Raw genomic sequence first — 18,483 nt, forward strand, 5'->3', positions numbered from 1 at the left:
AAGAAAAGGAAGGAAGGAAGGAAGGAAGGAAGGAAGGAAGGAAGGAAGGAAGGAGCTTAAGTGAATCTCTTCTAGGCAGCATATAGTTGGGCTATTTTTTTTTTTATTCCCCCACTTTATGTCTTTTAAATGGCGAATTTAAATCATTCACACTTAAAGTAATTCTTGATAGGTAAGAACTTAATTGATAGTAAAGACTATCATTTTGTTAATTGCTTTCTGATTGTTCTGTATTTCCTTTGTTCTTATCTTCCTCTCTTGCTGTCTTTCTTTGTGAATTGACGATTCTATTTTTTATAGGGGTATGCTTTGATTTTTTTCTCTTTACCATTTGTGTGTCTCTTAAAGACTTGTGCCTGAATTGCCATAGGGCTTTCAAAATAGTTATAACAGTCAACTGCATAAAATGTTCTACACGTTTACTCCTCACCCCCACATATGTTTCATGTTGTTGGTATCTCAATTTACTTCTTTTTCTATTTTGATTTCCTTCTTTTCAACCTATTCCAATCTGGCTTGCCTCTCATCAGTCCACTAAAATTCTCGCTAAAGTCATCAGTTTCCTTCTTGATTCTGAATGCAAATGACTTTTTAAAAATTAACAATTTTTTAGAGAAAAGTTTGAGGTTCACAGCAAAATTGAGCAGAATATACAGAGTTCCCATACAGCCCTTGACCCTATATATACAATCTCCCTTATTTTACATACTGCACCATAGCGTTACATTTATTAAGATAGTTAAAACTATACTGCTACGTTATTTTCCTTTTCCCTGAAGAACTTCCTTAGTATTTCTTACAAGGTAGGCCTACTGGCAACAAATTATAATTTTTCTTTGTCTGAGAAAGTCTTTAATTCTCCCTCATTTTTGAAACATAATTTCATGAGGTATAGAATTCTAGGTTGGTGGGTTTTTTCTCTCAGGACTTTAAATATTTCACTTCACTCTTTTTTGCATGATAGTTTCTACGGAGAGATCTGTAATTCTTTGTTCTTTGTTCTTTTGCTCTTCTTTGCTCTTCTATAGGCAAGGTGTTTTTCCCCTCTGGCTTCTTTCAAGATTTTTTTCTTTCTTCCAAGATGTTTGAATATGATAAATCTAGGTATAGTTTTGAGGGCATTTATCTTGCTTGGTGTTCTTTGAACTTCCTGAGTCTATGATTTGGTATCTGACATTAATTTGGGGAAACTCTCAGTCACTATTGCTTCAAATATTGTTTCTGTGCCTTTCTATGTCTCTTCTCCTTCTGGAATTCCAATTATGTGTATGTCACACCTTTTGTAGTTGTGCCACAGTTCTTGAATAGTCTATTCTTTTTTTCAGTCTTTTTTCTCTTTGTTTTTTATTTTTGGAAGCTTCTACTGCCATATCCTCAAACTCAGGTATTCTTTCTTCACTATGTCCAGTCTACTAATGAGTCCATCAAAAGCATTCTTCATTCTTGCTATAGTATTTTTTATTTCTAGCATTTCTTTTTTGATCTTTCTTAGAATTTCCATCTTTCTGTTTATATTATTCATCTGTTCTTTCATGCTGTCTCCTTTTTCCTATAATGCCCTTAGCATATCAATCATAGTTATTTAAAATTCTGGTCTGAACATTCTAATACTACTGCCATATCTGACTCTGGTCCTGATGTTTATTCAGTCTCTTCAAAATGTGTTTTGTTGTTGTTGTTGTTGTTGTTTTGCCTTTTATAAGCCCTGTAATTTTTTGCTAAAAGGTAGACAGGATATACTGGGTAATAAGAACTGTGGTGGATAGGCCTTTAGTAATGTAGTGGCAAGGTTTAAGTCACAGTGCTATGATTAGGTCTTTTTTGTTGAGCCTTTACCCCTGGAGGGTAAAATTCACCAGTTATTTCTTAATCCCCACACCTCCTTAGGTGGGACAGGACAGGTAGAGAGAGCTGTATCTGGATATTTCCATTCCTCCATGTGGAAGGCCAGAGAGAGCTGGAATTGCAGTATTTTCCTTTCCTCATTTGAAAAAGCAGAGCTGGCTGAAGTTGGGTATTTCCCTTCCCCAAGGTAGGTCAGGCTCTACTAAAACCCCAAGTTAGGCTCTGGTAACATACATTCTTCTGAGGGAAGGTTTTGTTAAGAACAGAATACCCCAGTATATTTCAAAATGGTTCTTTTCCTCTTCCCATTACCAAAAGCATGAAGGGATTTTTCTCAGATATTGACTGTGAGGATCTGATAGAGGTCCTTCCTAAAGATAAAACTCAAAAAAGTGTCGAGGCCCCCTGATGACTGTGTCCCTCTTGAGTTTTTAACTCTCAGCGTTGTCCTCACTGAGCTCTAGCAATTCATCAATCACACCAGCACTGATTTTTCCATCCCAGCACTGGTTCTCTGGGAGATTTCTGTTCAAGTGTTTTTGCTCTGATAAGTCATGATTTTCTGTATCCACCTGTCTGTCTTTCCAAATATTAGTGCAGCACTTTGGCCTATGACATTATTTATCTGACATATCTAAAAAGACTTGTTGATTTTTAACTTTGTTCAGGTTTTTTTTTTTTAAAGATTTATTCATTTGTTTTAGAGAGAGAGAGAGCACAGGGGGTGGGAGGAGAGGGAGAGAGAGTCTCAGGCAGACTCTGCACAGAGCCCAGAGCCCAACTCAGGGCCCAATCCCATGATCCCAAGATCACCACCCAAGCAAAAACAAAAAGTCGGACACTCAACTGACTGTACCACCCAGGCGCCCCTTTGTTCAGGTTTTTACTTGTTAGGCCAGAGTGTTGACTTCTAAGTTCCTTACATGCTAGACCAGAAACTGGAAGTCCTCCAATTTTGCAAAGTTCTTTGTAACACTGGGATTCCAAGCAAAATTCAAGATTGTTAACCACTTCCCCTTTTAGGAGTAAATATTCTTGTCTCTTGGCTTCTATGATACCATATTCTGTTCATTTTCCTCCTTTTCTCTGTCCACTCTTTTCTACCTGACTGTAGAGTATTCCAAGGAATGATCCTGGACCCTTTTCTCTTCCTCACTCTGTAGAAATACATTCTTTCTCAGGTGCTTTCATCTATTTCTATTAACTTAAAAATATCTAGAACACTGTACACTTATGCTTTCCTAAACTGCCGATTTATAGCCAATGGTCCTTACAACTTTTTCATTTTCATGTACACTCAGACCTCCTGCCTCTCCTATCATACTAAATAGCACCTTTAGCCACCAAAACTGCTTAAGACAAAAACCTAGAAGTCTTTTTTGATACCTCACTCCTTCAGCTTCTATCTCCAATTCAAGAATTCTACAGGCAAAATTATCTTGAATCCATGCATATTTCTCATCTCTCCTACAAAATATCCTTGTCAAGGCCACCACAATCTTGCACCTACAATATCTGTAACTTCATACTAAGGAATCTTCCTACTGAGACTCTTGCCCTTTTTCAATTTTGTTTTTTTACCCAATGTATACAATGACAGTAAAGTGTAGTGGAAAGAATACAGATGTAAGCTCCAGAAAGACCTGCCACAAACTCCCCAAACACACTAATTAATATCTAAACCTCATTTTTCTTAGCTATAAAATAGGTGAAAACAAAGCAAAACAAACAAACAAAAAACTCACCTGGTAGGAATGCTATAAGGAAAAGATACAATTTGTAAAAAGTGCTTAGAATAATGCTTAGCATTGAATAGTCACTAAAAGAGTGGCTCCTGTTACATACAAAATAAACCTCAAATTTCTCCCCAAAGACCTCTAGATTCTGGGCCTAACGTACTAATTCACAAATACTCCTCAGCAGAAATCACTGCTCTGGCTACACAGCAAATGTCTTATTTTTACCTTAAATTAATGTTTACCTTAAATTAATAGACATCCAATTATCCAAAAGGAATTTGGAAAAACTGTAAACTTTAATTCTCTTTCATTAAACTTATATAGAGTATATATTCATGTAACAGTAATGTAATTAATTACTAAGTTTAAAAACTGTTTGAAATTATTGACTTCAATAGCTGAAAAGTAATTCCTATAAAACTGTTGGTTAAGAATATGTTCTATATTAATGAAATTTATGATTTATATAGTTTTTCTGCTTCAACACTTGCTTTTTTCTTTGTTTTTCCAGGGGCTGAAGGGTAAGTTTTCTCAGCAAGTAAAACTTCACAAGCTGCATTATCTGTAAAGAAAAAGATGCTTCAATATTTTAATTATTTAACATCTCATTAACTGTAAGTACAGAAAGTAGAATTCAAATTTGAAAAAAAAAAACCACCCTGATTTTAAGGGTTGTCTTTGAAATAGTTTTAAAAGAAAAGCTTAACATATGTTGAATAACCTGACTTACTGCAGATAGAGTTTTATTTTAAGAGCTCTAGGTTTCACATGAGTAAATAAGCTCTACGTAAAATATTTACTTTTCATTTAGTACAGAAGGTTGCATGTGATTAAAATTCTTCATTAATTATCCTTCCATTTCCACTCTCCTGTATTTTCAGGCTCTCTCTTTTTACTGCAAATTTTCTATTAGCATTTAAAATATAGTCAGGACTCTTTCATCTTACCAAAAACTTTATCTGTACCCCATACTCCTTCCTGCTACATCTTTTTTTTTCCTTTTCTCCATGGGCATGTTTCTTCAAAGAGCTGTCCACATATACTAACATAACTTCCTCTCCTCCTGTTTACTCCCAAACCCACAGCAATCTAGTTTCAGGTCCTACCTTTATGAACAGAAACCCTTCCTGTCCTACCTTACTGGACATCAGTACAACAAACATGAACATTTTCCCTCTGGCCCCTTTTATGACTCCTCTTCAGTCCTGACTCTTCTCTTTTTTTCACTCTCCAGGCTCAATCCAAGGCAACAAATATCTAGTCTGCTATGTGGCAATGTTACTACTATGAGTATTGCAAATTTGGCTTTTCTTTATTCTTAACACTAGTACCTTGCTTTAAGTCAACATGAGATTTCCCTTTGAATTATTTCAATAGCTTTTCAACTCAGCTCCCTCTGCAGTCCACTGCCCACATAATATATCTAAAACACAAGTTTAATATCATCTGCTTAAAACTCTTCCAAAGCTTTACACCGTATTCAAGTTAAAACTCAAGCTTCTTAACTCAGCATACAAAATCCTGGTTTTTATGATCTCTGCCTATATACTTCTATATTCCCAGCCTCACTGCAAAGGCTAAAGGTATTCTATTTTTCTCTCTTATGCAACATCCAGCCTCATCAGAAAATCCTGGCACATCTGCTTTAAAATATATTTCAAATCAGACCGCTGCTCCCACTTTAATCTCATATACCACTATCTGACCACCACAATAGTTTAACAGGGTCTATTTGCTTTCACTTGCCATCTTAGTCCATCTTAGTAGCCAGAGTGATAATTCAAAATACATATCTAGTCATGTCATCCCTTTGATCTAAGATGTGTTTCTTGGCACATTTAGAATAAAACCCCTACCTCTTATGATGGCATAGGAGACTCTACATTATATCATTTGATTACTCCTGAACACAATTGAAGTCATTCTTTTTTTTTTTTTTTACTCATTTTGCTCCAGTCATTCTAACCTCTCTTCTATTCTTCAAACATGCAGAGCTCATTCCCATCTCCTAAACTTTTCTCTTGTTGTTCCCTTTGCCCAGCATGCTCTGTCACAGATTTTCATATGACCCACTCTCTCACTTCATTCAAGCTCTATACAAATGTAATCTCCTCAGAGAGGCCTGTCCTATTACCTTGTCTAAAATAGCATCCCTAGTCACACTCTGTTTTTACCCGCTTTATTTTCCTTCAATACTCTTATTCCTGACATTGTTCTATATTTACTTATTTAACAGTTTATTATCTTTCTTCCTCTACTATAACATAGCTCTTTTAGGGCAAGGACTCTGTCATGTTCCTCAGCAGCTAAAATACTTTGTGTCACACTGTAGGTGATTAATAAATATTTATTGAATGAATGGAATTAATGAATGATAATATGAGGTGTCTCTGAAACATCCAAGGGGAGATGTTTAGAAGGTAGCTGCATATAAGGGTCTTAGCCTCAGAGGAGAGTCTTTAATGAGAGAAAACTTGGAAACCTTGTTTTTTATAGGACACCTATACATATCAGGGGGCAAATTTTAAAAAGATTAAAATCTAGGAACTAGCCTTGAATAACTCCCACATTTAACCACTAACAGTGGTAGATAAGATTGCAAAGGACCTGGAATTACCTGAGAAGTAATTTCTTGTTTATTTGTTTGTCTCTATGATTAGACTATTTTCTAACATTTAGTAAAGAACCTGACCTACAATTGGAACAAAGATAGATTTGTTGAATTAAGGAAGTAAAAAATACCACTTGAGCAAGATGTGACTTAATTTTAAATTTCAATCAATCAACCACATAAAAGTAAGAATACAAAAGCATACATAATTCCAGAATCACTATTCTCTCTTACTATAAGGCCTTATAAAAAACATTTTCTACAGCCAAAGCAAAATTTTTTATTGGGCAAGGCCTAAGTAAAATCATGATTGTTTTTGGTACCCTTACCACTTTCCCTTTCATAATCTCTCTTCTCTTGTTCACAAATGCCCTAACTCTTAGATCTATAAAACAAATCCCCCTTCTAATGTTCACCCTACAGGGTAGTAGATGCTAGCTATTCCTTTAAAAGATGTGTGCTTTTACAAGTTTAGTTTTTATCACTTGATTAATTTCCCTCAGCACAGCAACTATTTGGGCACCTGGGTGGCTCATTTGGTTAGGCATCTGCCTTCGGCTTAGGTCATGATCCCAGGGTCCTGGGATTGAGCCCATATCAGGCTCTCTGCAGAGAGCCTGCCTCTCCCTCTCCTTCTGCCTGCTGCTCTGCCTGCTTGTGCTCTCTCTCCCTCTCTGTCAACTAAATAAATAAAACCTAAAAAAAAAAAAAAAAGAACAGCAACTATTTTAATCATTTTTATACCGAGAATTCCTAACATAAATCCTGGCATATAGAAAATACTCATTAAGAGAATTTCTTAAAGTGAAGATTATGTAAAAAAAAAAAAACTTTTTTTGTTTCTATAAACATACCTATTAAGAGCAAAACCAGCAATTCTTCAAGTTTAACCAAAAACAGATGCTATAAAGCTTGATTCAGGAAATAAAAATAGCAATCTGAGATACAGCATGGATTAATAAGATTGGAAATGTTTCACTAAGTTTATCCTAATAATAAATTAAATTATAGAGTGTCTATAATGCAAGGGTACTATGTTATTTTTATTTTCAATCATCACATATAATTCCAATATATTTGTTTATTGATTATCTTCCTTTCTCATGACTGAAACTTAGGAGGCAAGGATTTTATATCACTCTTCACTGGTATATATAATAATGCCTAATACAGAGTACATACTCAGTAAATATTTATGAAATGAATTACTGAAGGGTGTTATAGGGATAGTTAAGACACACATTCTAATTTCACATATCTTCATTTTTTAAAATACAACCAAGCTAAAAAGCACTCAGTTTCCTGGGCTACCATTTTTCTCAAAATATGCTACACTGTCACAAAAATAAAGAAATACAGAATTATGAAAATGATTAGTTTCACTATTTATTACCTGATTCTGAATGTGAAGTACTCTTTGGTTTTAGAGAAATATTTTGGTCTGCTAACATCATCACTCTATAATAAGAACAAATTAATTAATAATTAAATTATTCTCTTAATCTTTCAGTAACTTTTGAGAATCTTCAAATAATACTTACAACAATAACATTTATATTTGTATCAAATATCCTGTAGAAAAAATATAACTGGTTAAAAAATGTTCCTGTATCTATATGAACAAATAGTTTAATAATAAAAGGCCATGTATTTATACATTTTTCAGTGTGAGACAATACAAATAGAGGACAAGGTATAGTGTTCAGAATGAGACAGACCTAGGGTTAAAGCCCAATTCTTCAACTCACACTTGAGTGGCCTTGGAAATTTACTTAACTTGTCTTGATTCTTGGTTCCCTCATTTATACAAAAAGAATGGCAATCTTGTTTCCTAGGGTTCTTGTGGTAATGATCTCAAGTAACATGAGAGATAATACTTTTTCAAAATTAATATCCTTTTCTCTCTCTCTTTTAAAGATTTTATTTATTTACTTATTTATTTGAGAGAGAAAGCACACGAGCACAAATATTAATTTTCAAAATTAATATCCTTTTCTCTCTCTCTTTTAAAGATTTTATTTATTTACTTATTTATTTGAGAGAGAGAGCACACGAGCACAAGTGGGGGCAGAGGAAGAGGGAGAGGGAGAAGCAGACTCCCTGCTGAGCAGGGAGCCCAATGCATGGCTCAGTCCCAGGACACTGGGATCATGACCTGACCTTAACTGCTTAACCAACTGAGCCACCCAGGCTCCCCTATCCTTTTCTCTTTTACAAATGACACCACCCCCAATTCTACTGAAATGTGTATGAGAGGATTACAAGAGGAATACCAAAGGATCAAGGCTCAGCCTCTGACCACCAAAACGGGATTTCTGAATCCCTAGTAAGACAATGGAGTTGAAAACCAAATGTGAGAAGATGATTTTCTAAATTCCTATTGCTGGCTTATTGAACAATTGAATTCAGTAAGGAAAAAACAATTTTAGGCAAGGGAAGCAAAGGCAAAAATGAACTACTGGGGCTTCATCAAGATAAAAAGCTTTTGCACAGCAAAGGAAACAGCTGACAAAACCAAAAGACAACTAACAGAATGGGAGAAGATATTTGCAAATGACATAACAGATAAAGGGCTAGTATCCAAAATCTATAAAGAAATTATCAAACTCAACACCCAAAGAACAAATAATCCAATCAAGAAATGGGCAGAGGACATGAACAGACATTTCTGCAAAGAAGACATCCAAATGGCCAAAAGACACATGAAAAATGCTCCACATCAGTCGGCATCAGGGAAATCCAAATCAAAACCACAATGAGATACCACTTCACACCAATCAGAATGGCTAAAATTAACAGGTCAGGAAATGACAGATGTTGGCAAGGATGTGGAGAAAGGGGAACCCTCCTACAGTGTTGGTAGGAATACAAGCTGGTGCAGCCACTCTGGAAAACAGTATGGAGGTTCCTCAAAAAGTTGAGAATAGAGCTACCCTATGACCCAGCAATTGCACTGCTGGGTATTTACGCCAAAGATGCAAATGTAGTGATCCAAAGGGGCACCTGCACCCCAATATTTATAGCAGCAAAGTCCACAATAGCCAAACTATGGAAAGAGCCCAGATGTCCATCAACAGATGAATGGATAAAGAAGTTGTGAGATACACACACACACACAATGGAGTATTATGCAGCCATCAAAAAATGAAATCTTGCCATTTGCAACAACGTGGATGGAACTACAGGGTATTATGTTAAGCGAAATAAGTCAATCAGAGAAAGACAATTATCATATGATCTCACTGATATGTGGAATTTAAGAAACAAGGCAGAGGATCATAGGGGAAGAGACGAAAAAATGAAACAAGATGAAACCAGAGAGGGAGGGAGACAAACCATAAGAGACTCTTAATCATAGGAAACAAACTGAGGGTTGCTGGAGGGGAGAGGAGTGGAGGGATGGGTTAACTGGGTGATGGACATTAGGAGGGTATGTGTTGTAATGAGCCCTGGGTATTATATAAGACTGGTGAATCACAGACCTGTACCCCTGAAAATCAATAATACATTATGTTAATTTAAAAAAAAAGAAAATATTGATGAAGGAAAAAAAACCAATTTTATTCTATTCTATTTCCTCTTTAAATTAATCCTGTCAAAAATAGTACTTTCTTGCCCCTGAATGAACTTGCAGGTGTATTCCATTGTTTTTGTGGTATTCTCTTGTACAAAACAGTCATTTTGGGGTAATAAAAAGCCCAGTGTAATATCACAACACCAAACTCTTATTATCTGATTTATATTTCATCCTTTTCTCAACTTAGGACAGAATTAGACTCAAAACCTGCAGTGAGGAAATCAACCATGGTTGGTTTCTCCTATATTTCTTGTTCTTTTTCCTCCCCTGTTTGGGAGCTACTCTTTGGGTTCCTCTGGCATTGGAGTAGGGGAAAGGAGTTGTAGAAAGGGACATAAAACGTCTTTCTTGATTTTGACTGACACTATTATAACATGCCATTGATACCCTCTGGGTCTGACAGATAACCAAATGCTGACTCTTTCAAACCTGAAGTATTTTGAAGGGTTCAATGACAAGATTTCCCTACACTTGGGGCTCTCTCACTTGCTGCTATTTATGATCTCCTCAGCTTTTGCATTTGATGATAGAACTTTCAGCCTTGCTTTCAGTAGAGTTTACCTTTTCCTTTGCAGGAAGTCATACTGGGCATGAACCTTTCCAAGAGGATCCATAACTGACTCTCTTCTGTGGGATGTATATCTAACCTATAGGCATTATGCACAAATCTTTGTTGTGCCAAACTCTGAAAGTACATCTAGGTTCCTCTTTATTCTGCCATTCCAAGGCATTTAACAGACTGCTAACAGACCCTCTTGCATTTAGACTTTTCAGGTGTGAGTCAGAAACCAAGTTCAGGGGACATATGTCAAACTTTTCAAATGGTTCTCTTAGAGCTTCTTCTCCTGTGTCCAGATAGATAAATCTACACTGATGGGAATGGGGGTAACTGTCATTTTATTTTGTTTTCATCTATTGAGGTCACTGTTCAAACTTTAAGACTACCTGAAAGCCACAATTTAATATCGTGCTACGTTCCTCAAGTTCCTCTTAACATACATAGATGAAAACCACAGAGTTTTACTATTAGCTACAGAATGTAGAAAAAATTCAGGATGTGACCAAAGATAAATTCCTGCTCCATGCTTTCTAGCCTAGAGGATTACTGCTAATTAAAAGGGGACAGAGCCTTGGGAAATAAGCAGTTCGACAGTGGGAAATGACTTCTCTCCATCAAGCCCTAAATCTGGAGGTGGGAGTACTTAGGTATGAAGATGACATTAGAAGAGGTGAAGAGAAAGCCAAAAGCAGAGGGGGCATGTGCCATACTCACTCTAGGTGGACACATCCACAGAGGGTGGAAACTCAACATCAAAATAAGAGTTTGGACTATTCAGTCAGAGAGGAGACCTCAGTTAGCCCTCCTTGAGCGTCCCTTAATTCCTGTAGATTGTGAATGAGTTCTCAATGTTCCAGATACCAAGGGCAATGCAGAAGGTGCTCAAATTAGAGCACCTAATTTGAGGTGCTCTAATTTGAACAATTTGAACCACCAAATGGTTCAAATTAGAACCAAAATACTTGACATAGGGCTGCTGTGGCTGGTGACTCTACCACAAAGGTTGCAGAAAGGCAATCAAGTCAAAATCTTGATGGAGGACTTCAAAGGACTTTCGGGTAGCAACAAAACCTAAGGTGAGAAAAAAATCAGCAATGGAGGATCTCAGGCCCTAAATAAAGCTGTAATTTCACCAAAGACTTTATCAGCAGAGTCCAGCCCAGGTATAGAACCAGTCTTAAAACCTGCAGCATAAATTAATGTAAGTCCAGAGACACCTTGTGGATCCAAGACAACCTCAAAGCCCCAACTTTACCCCTCCCCCAGCTCTGGCTTGTTCCTATGCCTATACACCTATATTTAGAACGGCCATTTATCCAAACTGGCACCTTTCCAAGAGTAAAAGGGAGTTCTACTAAAATTTATGTCAGAACAATAGACAAATACTAGGACTGTCCCAGGCAAATCAAGAGGTATGATAATATACCTATATGTCATTCTCAGGAATATGGAATGAGGAGAAAAATCTGTAAGATTCAGCATTCACCCAAAAGAGACTTTTAACTGGAAGTAAATGGATAGCATTAAGTTTAACTCATCATTTCCCAGCTAAATAGGAGAGAAGGGAGAGGACAGCCTATGAGAATTTGAAGTCAGTTAATTTTAAAAATAAATACATGTGAAACTAATATTACACTCCTTGCTCACTAACTGAAATTTAAATAAAAATTTTAAGGGCTCCTGGGTGGCTCAGTCCATTAAGCGTCCTACTCTTGATTTTGGCTCAGGTCATGATCTTGGAGTGCTGGGATTGAGCCCCACATCAGGGGGGAGTCTGCTTGTCTCCTTTCCCTCTACTCTTCCCCTTGCTTGAGCTCTCTTTCTCTTAAATAAATAAATCTTTAGAAATACATACATACATACATACATACATACATACTTTAAAAATAAGAAAGAAACAAAGAAACAAAGAAAGAAAACTAGCTATATATTCTCTGCATATCCAAGTAGTACATTTTATTTTTTAAAGATAGGGCAGCATTTAAGGGGGACAGAAAATAAGATCAGATACACATAATCAGGCACTGTATTACATTTGCTCCATGTAATATATAGGCAACACTCATTGAACTGGGTATACACATATCTTTCAGCAGTATAAACAAAACGTCCTTTCTTTATTAGGTACTATGTCAAAGTTATAGGATTTTAACTTTGTGAATGTCTACTTAATTAAAGAGAATACCAAAATATCTAATAGTTAACAGGTGTTCAGAAGTAGTATAATTACTATCCAAACATCTCTCCTTCCTTCCTAAGAATATATTGCATTGCAAATTGTGGAAGGGATTTAAAATCATGAATCATCATTTCTCTCTGGTGACATTAATAATTTATCTTCAGAATTTTCACTGTTGCTCACCTTAAATTTGTAAAACATGCAAAATCTGTGAAGCACAATAAAATGAAGTACAAATAAAAGGAGGTAAGCCTATAAAAGATTCCCTTTTCTTCAGAAATTTTTTACCACTTAGATACAAGGATATTTCTAAGGAAGCTTTCACACTAATGCTATTCTTTTCACACTCTACACAGTTTCCTAGGGTGATAACTATTCCTTCAGCCCAGAATCTTTCCCTTGCTAACTAGGCTGGAATATACAACTACTTGCCCGATATATCAACTTCAAAGTGTTGTAGGTATTTCAGTGTTTTCCAAACTAAAATTATCTGTCACACCAACTCACTCTTGCTTTTCTATTTGTGTTCCTTCATCCAAAGAATTAGTCATGATTTATCCAGTTTCCTAAGTCAGAGGGCTGGAAGCCAAGTTGGACTCCACCTTCCTCCCTTAACCAACCAAATATTAAAAATTATTGATTATCAAAAAGGAGGAAAAGATGGCAGAGGATTAGGGGACCCTATTCCAACTGGTCCCTGGAATTGAGCTGGATAGCTACCAGACCACTCTGAACATCCATGAAATCAGCCTGAGATGTAAGAAGATAGATCTGGATCTCTACAAACAGAATATCTCAGGTGGCTGGTTTCGAGGTATGAAACGGGGAGCTGTGATTCTATGGGACATATATCTGAACATAAACAGAAGGGGGAGGGAGCCGAGCCATGGGGATCCTACACCGCCAGTGAGCGATAGCCTCCCATGCTAGGGATCCCGGCACAGACTCACAGACTCGTAGCGGCGAGGCCACGCATGCAAACTGGGGGCTGGCAGTTTTTAGAAGCACAAAGGACAGACACGTGCCCCGACACGGAAGCAAGGACTGGGAGCGCTGCTGAGGGGCGCACAACCCAGGACCCTGCAGTTTATAGCAGCATAGACAGAAACAGAGATAGTGTGGCCTGGAGAGCTCACTGAAGAACAGACTGAGAACTCTCTGCTCTGAGGCAGAGGGTTAGAAAAGATCTCTTGTGCTCTGACTCTCGGAAGAGATGCAGAAAGCCACCAGGGAAAGATGTCAAAGAACAAAAGCCCCAAAAAACCGTTTTTCACTGAGCCCATCCCCCACCACAGGGGGCAAGGCAACTCTGCCCAAACAGGGTTGCCTGAGTAAGAGCGCGGCAGGCCCCTTCTGGGAGACAGGCTGGGAGAACGAGAGGTCGGCAACCCTAAGGTCCCTATAAAACAGGTGCATCTTGCTTGGGTTGTGGTCAATAATTTGGACTCTGTACATACCCTCAACCACCCCTCAACAGAATGACTAGGAGGAGGAACCCCCAAAATAGGAAAGACTCTGAGGCTGTGACTTCTGCCACAGATTTACAAATGGATAGAGATATAACCAAGATGTCGGAGACAGAATTCAGGGTAGCAATTGTGAAGACAAGAGCTAGAATGGAGAAATTGATTAATGGCAACGTAGAGTCTCTAAGGGCAGAAATGAAAGCTGAACTGGCAGAACTTAAAAATGCTATCAATGAGATCCAATCTAATCTAGATAATCTAACAGCTAGGGTAAGTGAGGCAGAAGAACGAGTTAGTGATCTAGAAGACCAATTAATAGACAAAACGGAAAAAGAGGAGGCCAAGGAAAAACAACTCAAAATCCATGAAAATAGAATCAGAGAAACAAGTGACACCATGAAACGTTCCATGTCAGAATTATTGGGATCCCTGAGGAAGTGGAGAGAGAGAGAGAACTAGAAGATATATTTGAGCAAATCATAGCTGAGAACTTCCCTAATCCAGGGAATGAAACAAACATCCGTATCCTAGAGGCAGAGAAGACCCCTCCCAAGATCAAGGAAAACAGGCCAACGCCCCGGCATGTAATAGTAAAATTCTCAAATCTTATAACCAAGGAAACCATCTTAAGGGCAGTTGGGGGAAGAGATTCCTTACATACAGAGGGAGGAACATCAGAATAACGTCATACAATCCACAGAGACCTAGCAAGCCAGAAAGAGCTGGCAAGATATATTCAGGGTACTAAATGAGAAGACCATGCAGCCAAGAATACTTTATCCACCAAGGCTGTCATTTAGAATGGATGGAGAGATGCAGAGCTTCCAAGACCGGCAGAAACTGAAAGAATTTGTGACCACTAAGCCAGCCCTGCAAGAAATATTAAGGGGGGTTCTATAAAAGGAGAAAGACACCAAGAGTGATATAGAACAGAAATTTACAGAGACAATCTATAGAAACAAGGTCTTCAAAGGCAACAGGATGACAATAAATTAATATCTTTCAATAATCACTTTCAATGTGAACGGCCTAAATGTTCCCATAAAATGGCACAGGGTGGCAGATTGGATAAAAAGACAGGACCGATCCATATGTTGTCTACAAGAGACTAATTTTGAACCTAAAGATACATCCAGACTGAAAGTGAAGGGATGGAGATCCATCTTCCATGCCAATGGACCTCAAAAGATAGCTGGGGTAGCAATTCTTATATCAGACAAATTAGATTTTAAGCTAAAGACTACAGTTAGAGACACAGAAGGACACTGTATCATTCTTAAAGGGTCTATCCAACAAGAAGATCTAACAATTGTAAATATCTATGCCCCCAACATGGGAGCAGCCATCTACATAAGCCAACAGTTAACCAAAATAAAGAATTATATTGATAACAATACGTTAATTGTAGCAGACCTCAATACTACACTCTCAGCAATGGACAGATCATCTAAGCAGAAAATCAACAAAGAAACAAGAGCTTGAATGACATACTGGACCAGATGGACCTCATAGGTATATACAGAACATTCCATCCTAAAGCAACAGAATATTCATTCTTCTTGAGCACACACAGAACTTTCTCCAGAATAAACCACATACTGGGTCACAAGTCAGTTCTCAACTGATATCAAAAGATTGAGATTATTCCCTGCATATTCTCAGACCATACTGCTTTAAAACTGGAACTCAATCATAAGAAAAATTTGGAAGAAATTCAAACACTTGGAAGCTAAAGACCACTCTGCTCAAGAATGTTTGGGTCAACCAAGAAATCAAAGAAGAACTTAAACAATTAATGGAAACCAATGAGAATGAAAACACATCAGTCCAAAACCTATGGGATACTGCAAAGGCAGTCCTAAGGGTGAAATACATAGACATCCAAGCCTCACTCAAAAAATAGAAAAATCCCAAATTCACCAACTAACTTTACACCTTAAAGAACTAGAGAAAAAGCAACAAATGATGCCCAAGCCACACGTTAGAAGAGAAATAATTAAGATTAGAGCAGAGATCAATGAATTAGAAACAAGAAACACAGCAGAGCCAATCAACAAAACTAGAAGTTGGTTCTTTGAAAGAATTATAAGATCGATAAACCACTGGTCAGACTTATCCAAAAGAAAAGAGAAAGGACCCAAATTTATAAAATTATGAATGAAAGGGGAGAGATCACGACTAACACCAAGGAAATAGAAACAATTATTAGAAATTATTATCAACAACAATATGCCAATAAATTGAGCAATCTGGAAGAAATGGATGCCTTCCTGGGAACCTATAAACTCCCAGGACTGACATAGGAAGATACTGACAACCCGAATAGGCCAATAACCAGTAACGAGATTGAAGCAGTGATCAAAAACCTCCCAAAAAACAAGAGTCCAGGGCTTGATGGATTCCCTGGGGAATTCTACCAAACATTCAAAGAAGAAACAATACCTATTCTCCTGAAGCTGTTTCAAAAAAATAGAAACAGTAGGAAAGCTTCCAGACTCATTGTATGAGGCCAGCATTACCTCAATCCCCAAACCATAAGACCCCATTAAAAAGGAGAACTTCAGACCAATATCCCTGATGAATATGGATTCCAAAATTCTCAATAAAATCCTAGCTAAATAGGATCCAACAATACATTAAAAAGATCATCCACCACGATCAAGTGAGATTTATCCCAAGGATGCAAGGGTGGTTCAACATTCGCAAATCAATCAATGTGATAGAACACATTAATAAGAGGAGAGAGAACCATATGGTCCTCTCAATTGATAGAGAAAAAGCATTTGACAAAATACAGCATCCTTTCCTGATTAAAACTCTTCAGACTATAGGGATAGAGGGAACATTCCTCAAGTTCATAAAATCCATCTATGAAAAACCCACAGCAAATATCATCCTCAATGGGGAAAAGCTGAGAGCCTTTCCCTTAAGATCAGGAACATAACAAGGATGCCCACTCTCACCACTATTGTTCAACATAGTACTAGAAGTCCTAGCAACAGCAATCAGGCAACAAAAAGAAATAAATGTATTCAAATTGGCAAAGAAGAAGTCAAACTCTCTCTCTTCGCAGATGACATGGTACTTTATGGGGAAAACCCAAAAGACTCCACCTCCAAATTACTAGAACTCATACAGCAATTCAGTAATGTGGCAGGATACAGAATCAATGCACAGAAATCAGTTGCTTTCTTATACAATAACAATGCAACTGTGGAACGAGAAATTAGAGAAACGATTCCATTTACAATAGCACCAAAAACCATAAGATATCTCAGAATAAACCTAATCAAAGAGGTAAAGGATCTAGACTCTAGGAACTACGGAACACTCATGAAAGAAATTGAAGAAGACACAAAAAGATGGAAAAACTTTCCATGCTCATGGATCGGAAGAATAAACATTGTTAAAATGTCTATGCTACCCAAAGCAATCTATACCTTCAACACCCTCCCGATCAAAATTCCAATGACATTTTTCAAAGTGCTAGAACAAACAATCCTAAAATTTGTATGGAATCAGAAAAGACCCCAAATCGCCAAGGAAATGTTGAAAAAGAAAAACAAAGCTGGGGGCATCACGTTGCCTGATTTCAAGCTATATTACAAAGCAGTGATCACCAAGACAGCATGGTACTGGCACAAAAACCGACATATAGACCAATGGAACAGAATAGAGAGCCCAGATATGGACCCTCAACTCTATGGTCAAATAATCTTCGACAGAGGAGGAAAAAATATGCCATGGAAAAAAGACAGTCTCTTCAATAAATGGTGCTGGGAAAATTGGACAACTATATACAGAAGAATGAAACTCGACCGTTCTCTAACACCATACACAAAGATAAACTCAAAATGGATGAAAGACCTCAATGTGAGACCAGAATCCATCAAAATCCTAGAGGAGAACATAGGCAGTAACCTCTTTGACATCGGCCACAGCAACTTCTTTCAAGATACATCTCCAAAGGCTAGTGAAACAAAAGCAAAAATGAACTTCTGGTACTTCATCAAGATAAAAAGCTTCTGCACAGCAAGGGAAATAGTCAAGAAAACAAAGAGGCAATCCACAGAATGACAGAAGATATTTGCAAATGACACTACAGACAAAGTGCTGATTTCCAAGATCTATAAAGAACCTCTCAAACTCAACACCCAAAAAATAAATAATCAAGTCAAAGAATGGGCAGAAGACATGAACAGACACTTCTCCAAAGAAGACATACAAATGGCTAACAGACACATGAAAAAATGTTCATCATCATTAGCCATCAGGGAAATTCAAATCAAAACTACAGTGAGAAACCACCTTACACCAGTTAGAACAGAATAAATTGACAAGACAAGAAACAACAAATGTTGGAGAGGTTGTGGAGAAAGGGGAACCCTCTTACACTGTTGGTGGGAATGCAAGTTGGTATAGCCACTTTGGAAACAGTGTGGAGGTTCCTCAAAAAATTAATAGAGCTACCCTATGACCCAGCAATTGCACTACTGGGTATTTGCCC

General features: G+C 37.4%; 1 protein-coding gene across 3 annotated transcripts in view; it reads right to left on the minus strand.

The window, feature by feature from the left end:
* MEIKIN (meiotic kinetochore factor) overlaps positions 1-18,483 on the minus strand; it is an 89,627-nt gene that overhangs the window by 42,059 nt on the left and 29,085 nt on the right. For all 3 annotated transcript variants that reach the window (XM_073878537.1, XM_073878536.1, XM_073878535.1), the window contains 2 exons: positions 7,589-7,653; positions 4,076-4,146 (listed from right to left, as the gene is read on the minus strand). In XM_073878537.1, the coding sequence (XP_073734638.1) occupies positions 4,076-4,146; positions 7,589-7,653 (136 nt within the window). The remainder of the gene's footprint in view (positions 1-4,075; positions 4,147-7,588; positions 7,654-18,483) is intronic.

The sequence above is a fragment of the Callorhinus ursinus genome, unplaced genomic scaffold (genome assembly GCF_003265705.2).
Source record: "Callorhinus ursinus isolate GAN/ISIS: 27379988/994484 unplaced genomic scaffold, GSC_fseal_2.0 scaffold30, whole genome shotgun sequence".
Lineage (NCBI taxonomy): Eukaryota > Metazoa > Chordata > Mammalia > Carnivora > Otariidae > Callorhinus > Callorhinus ursinus.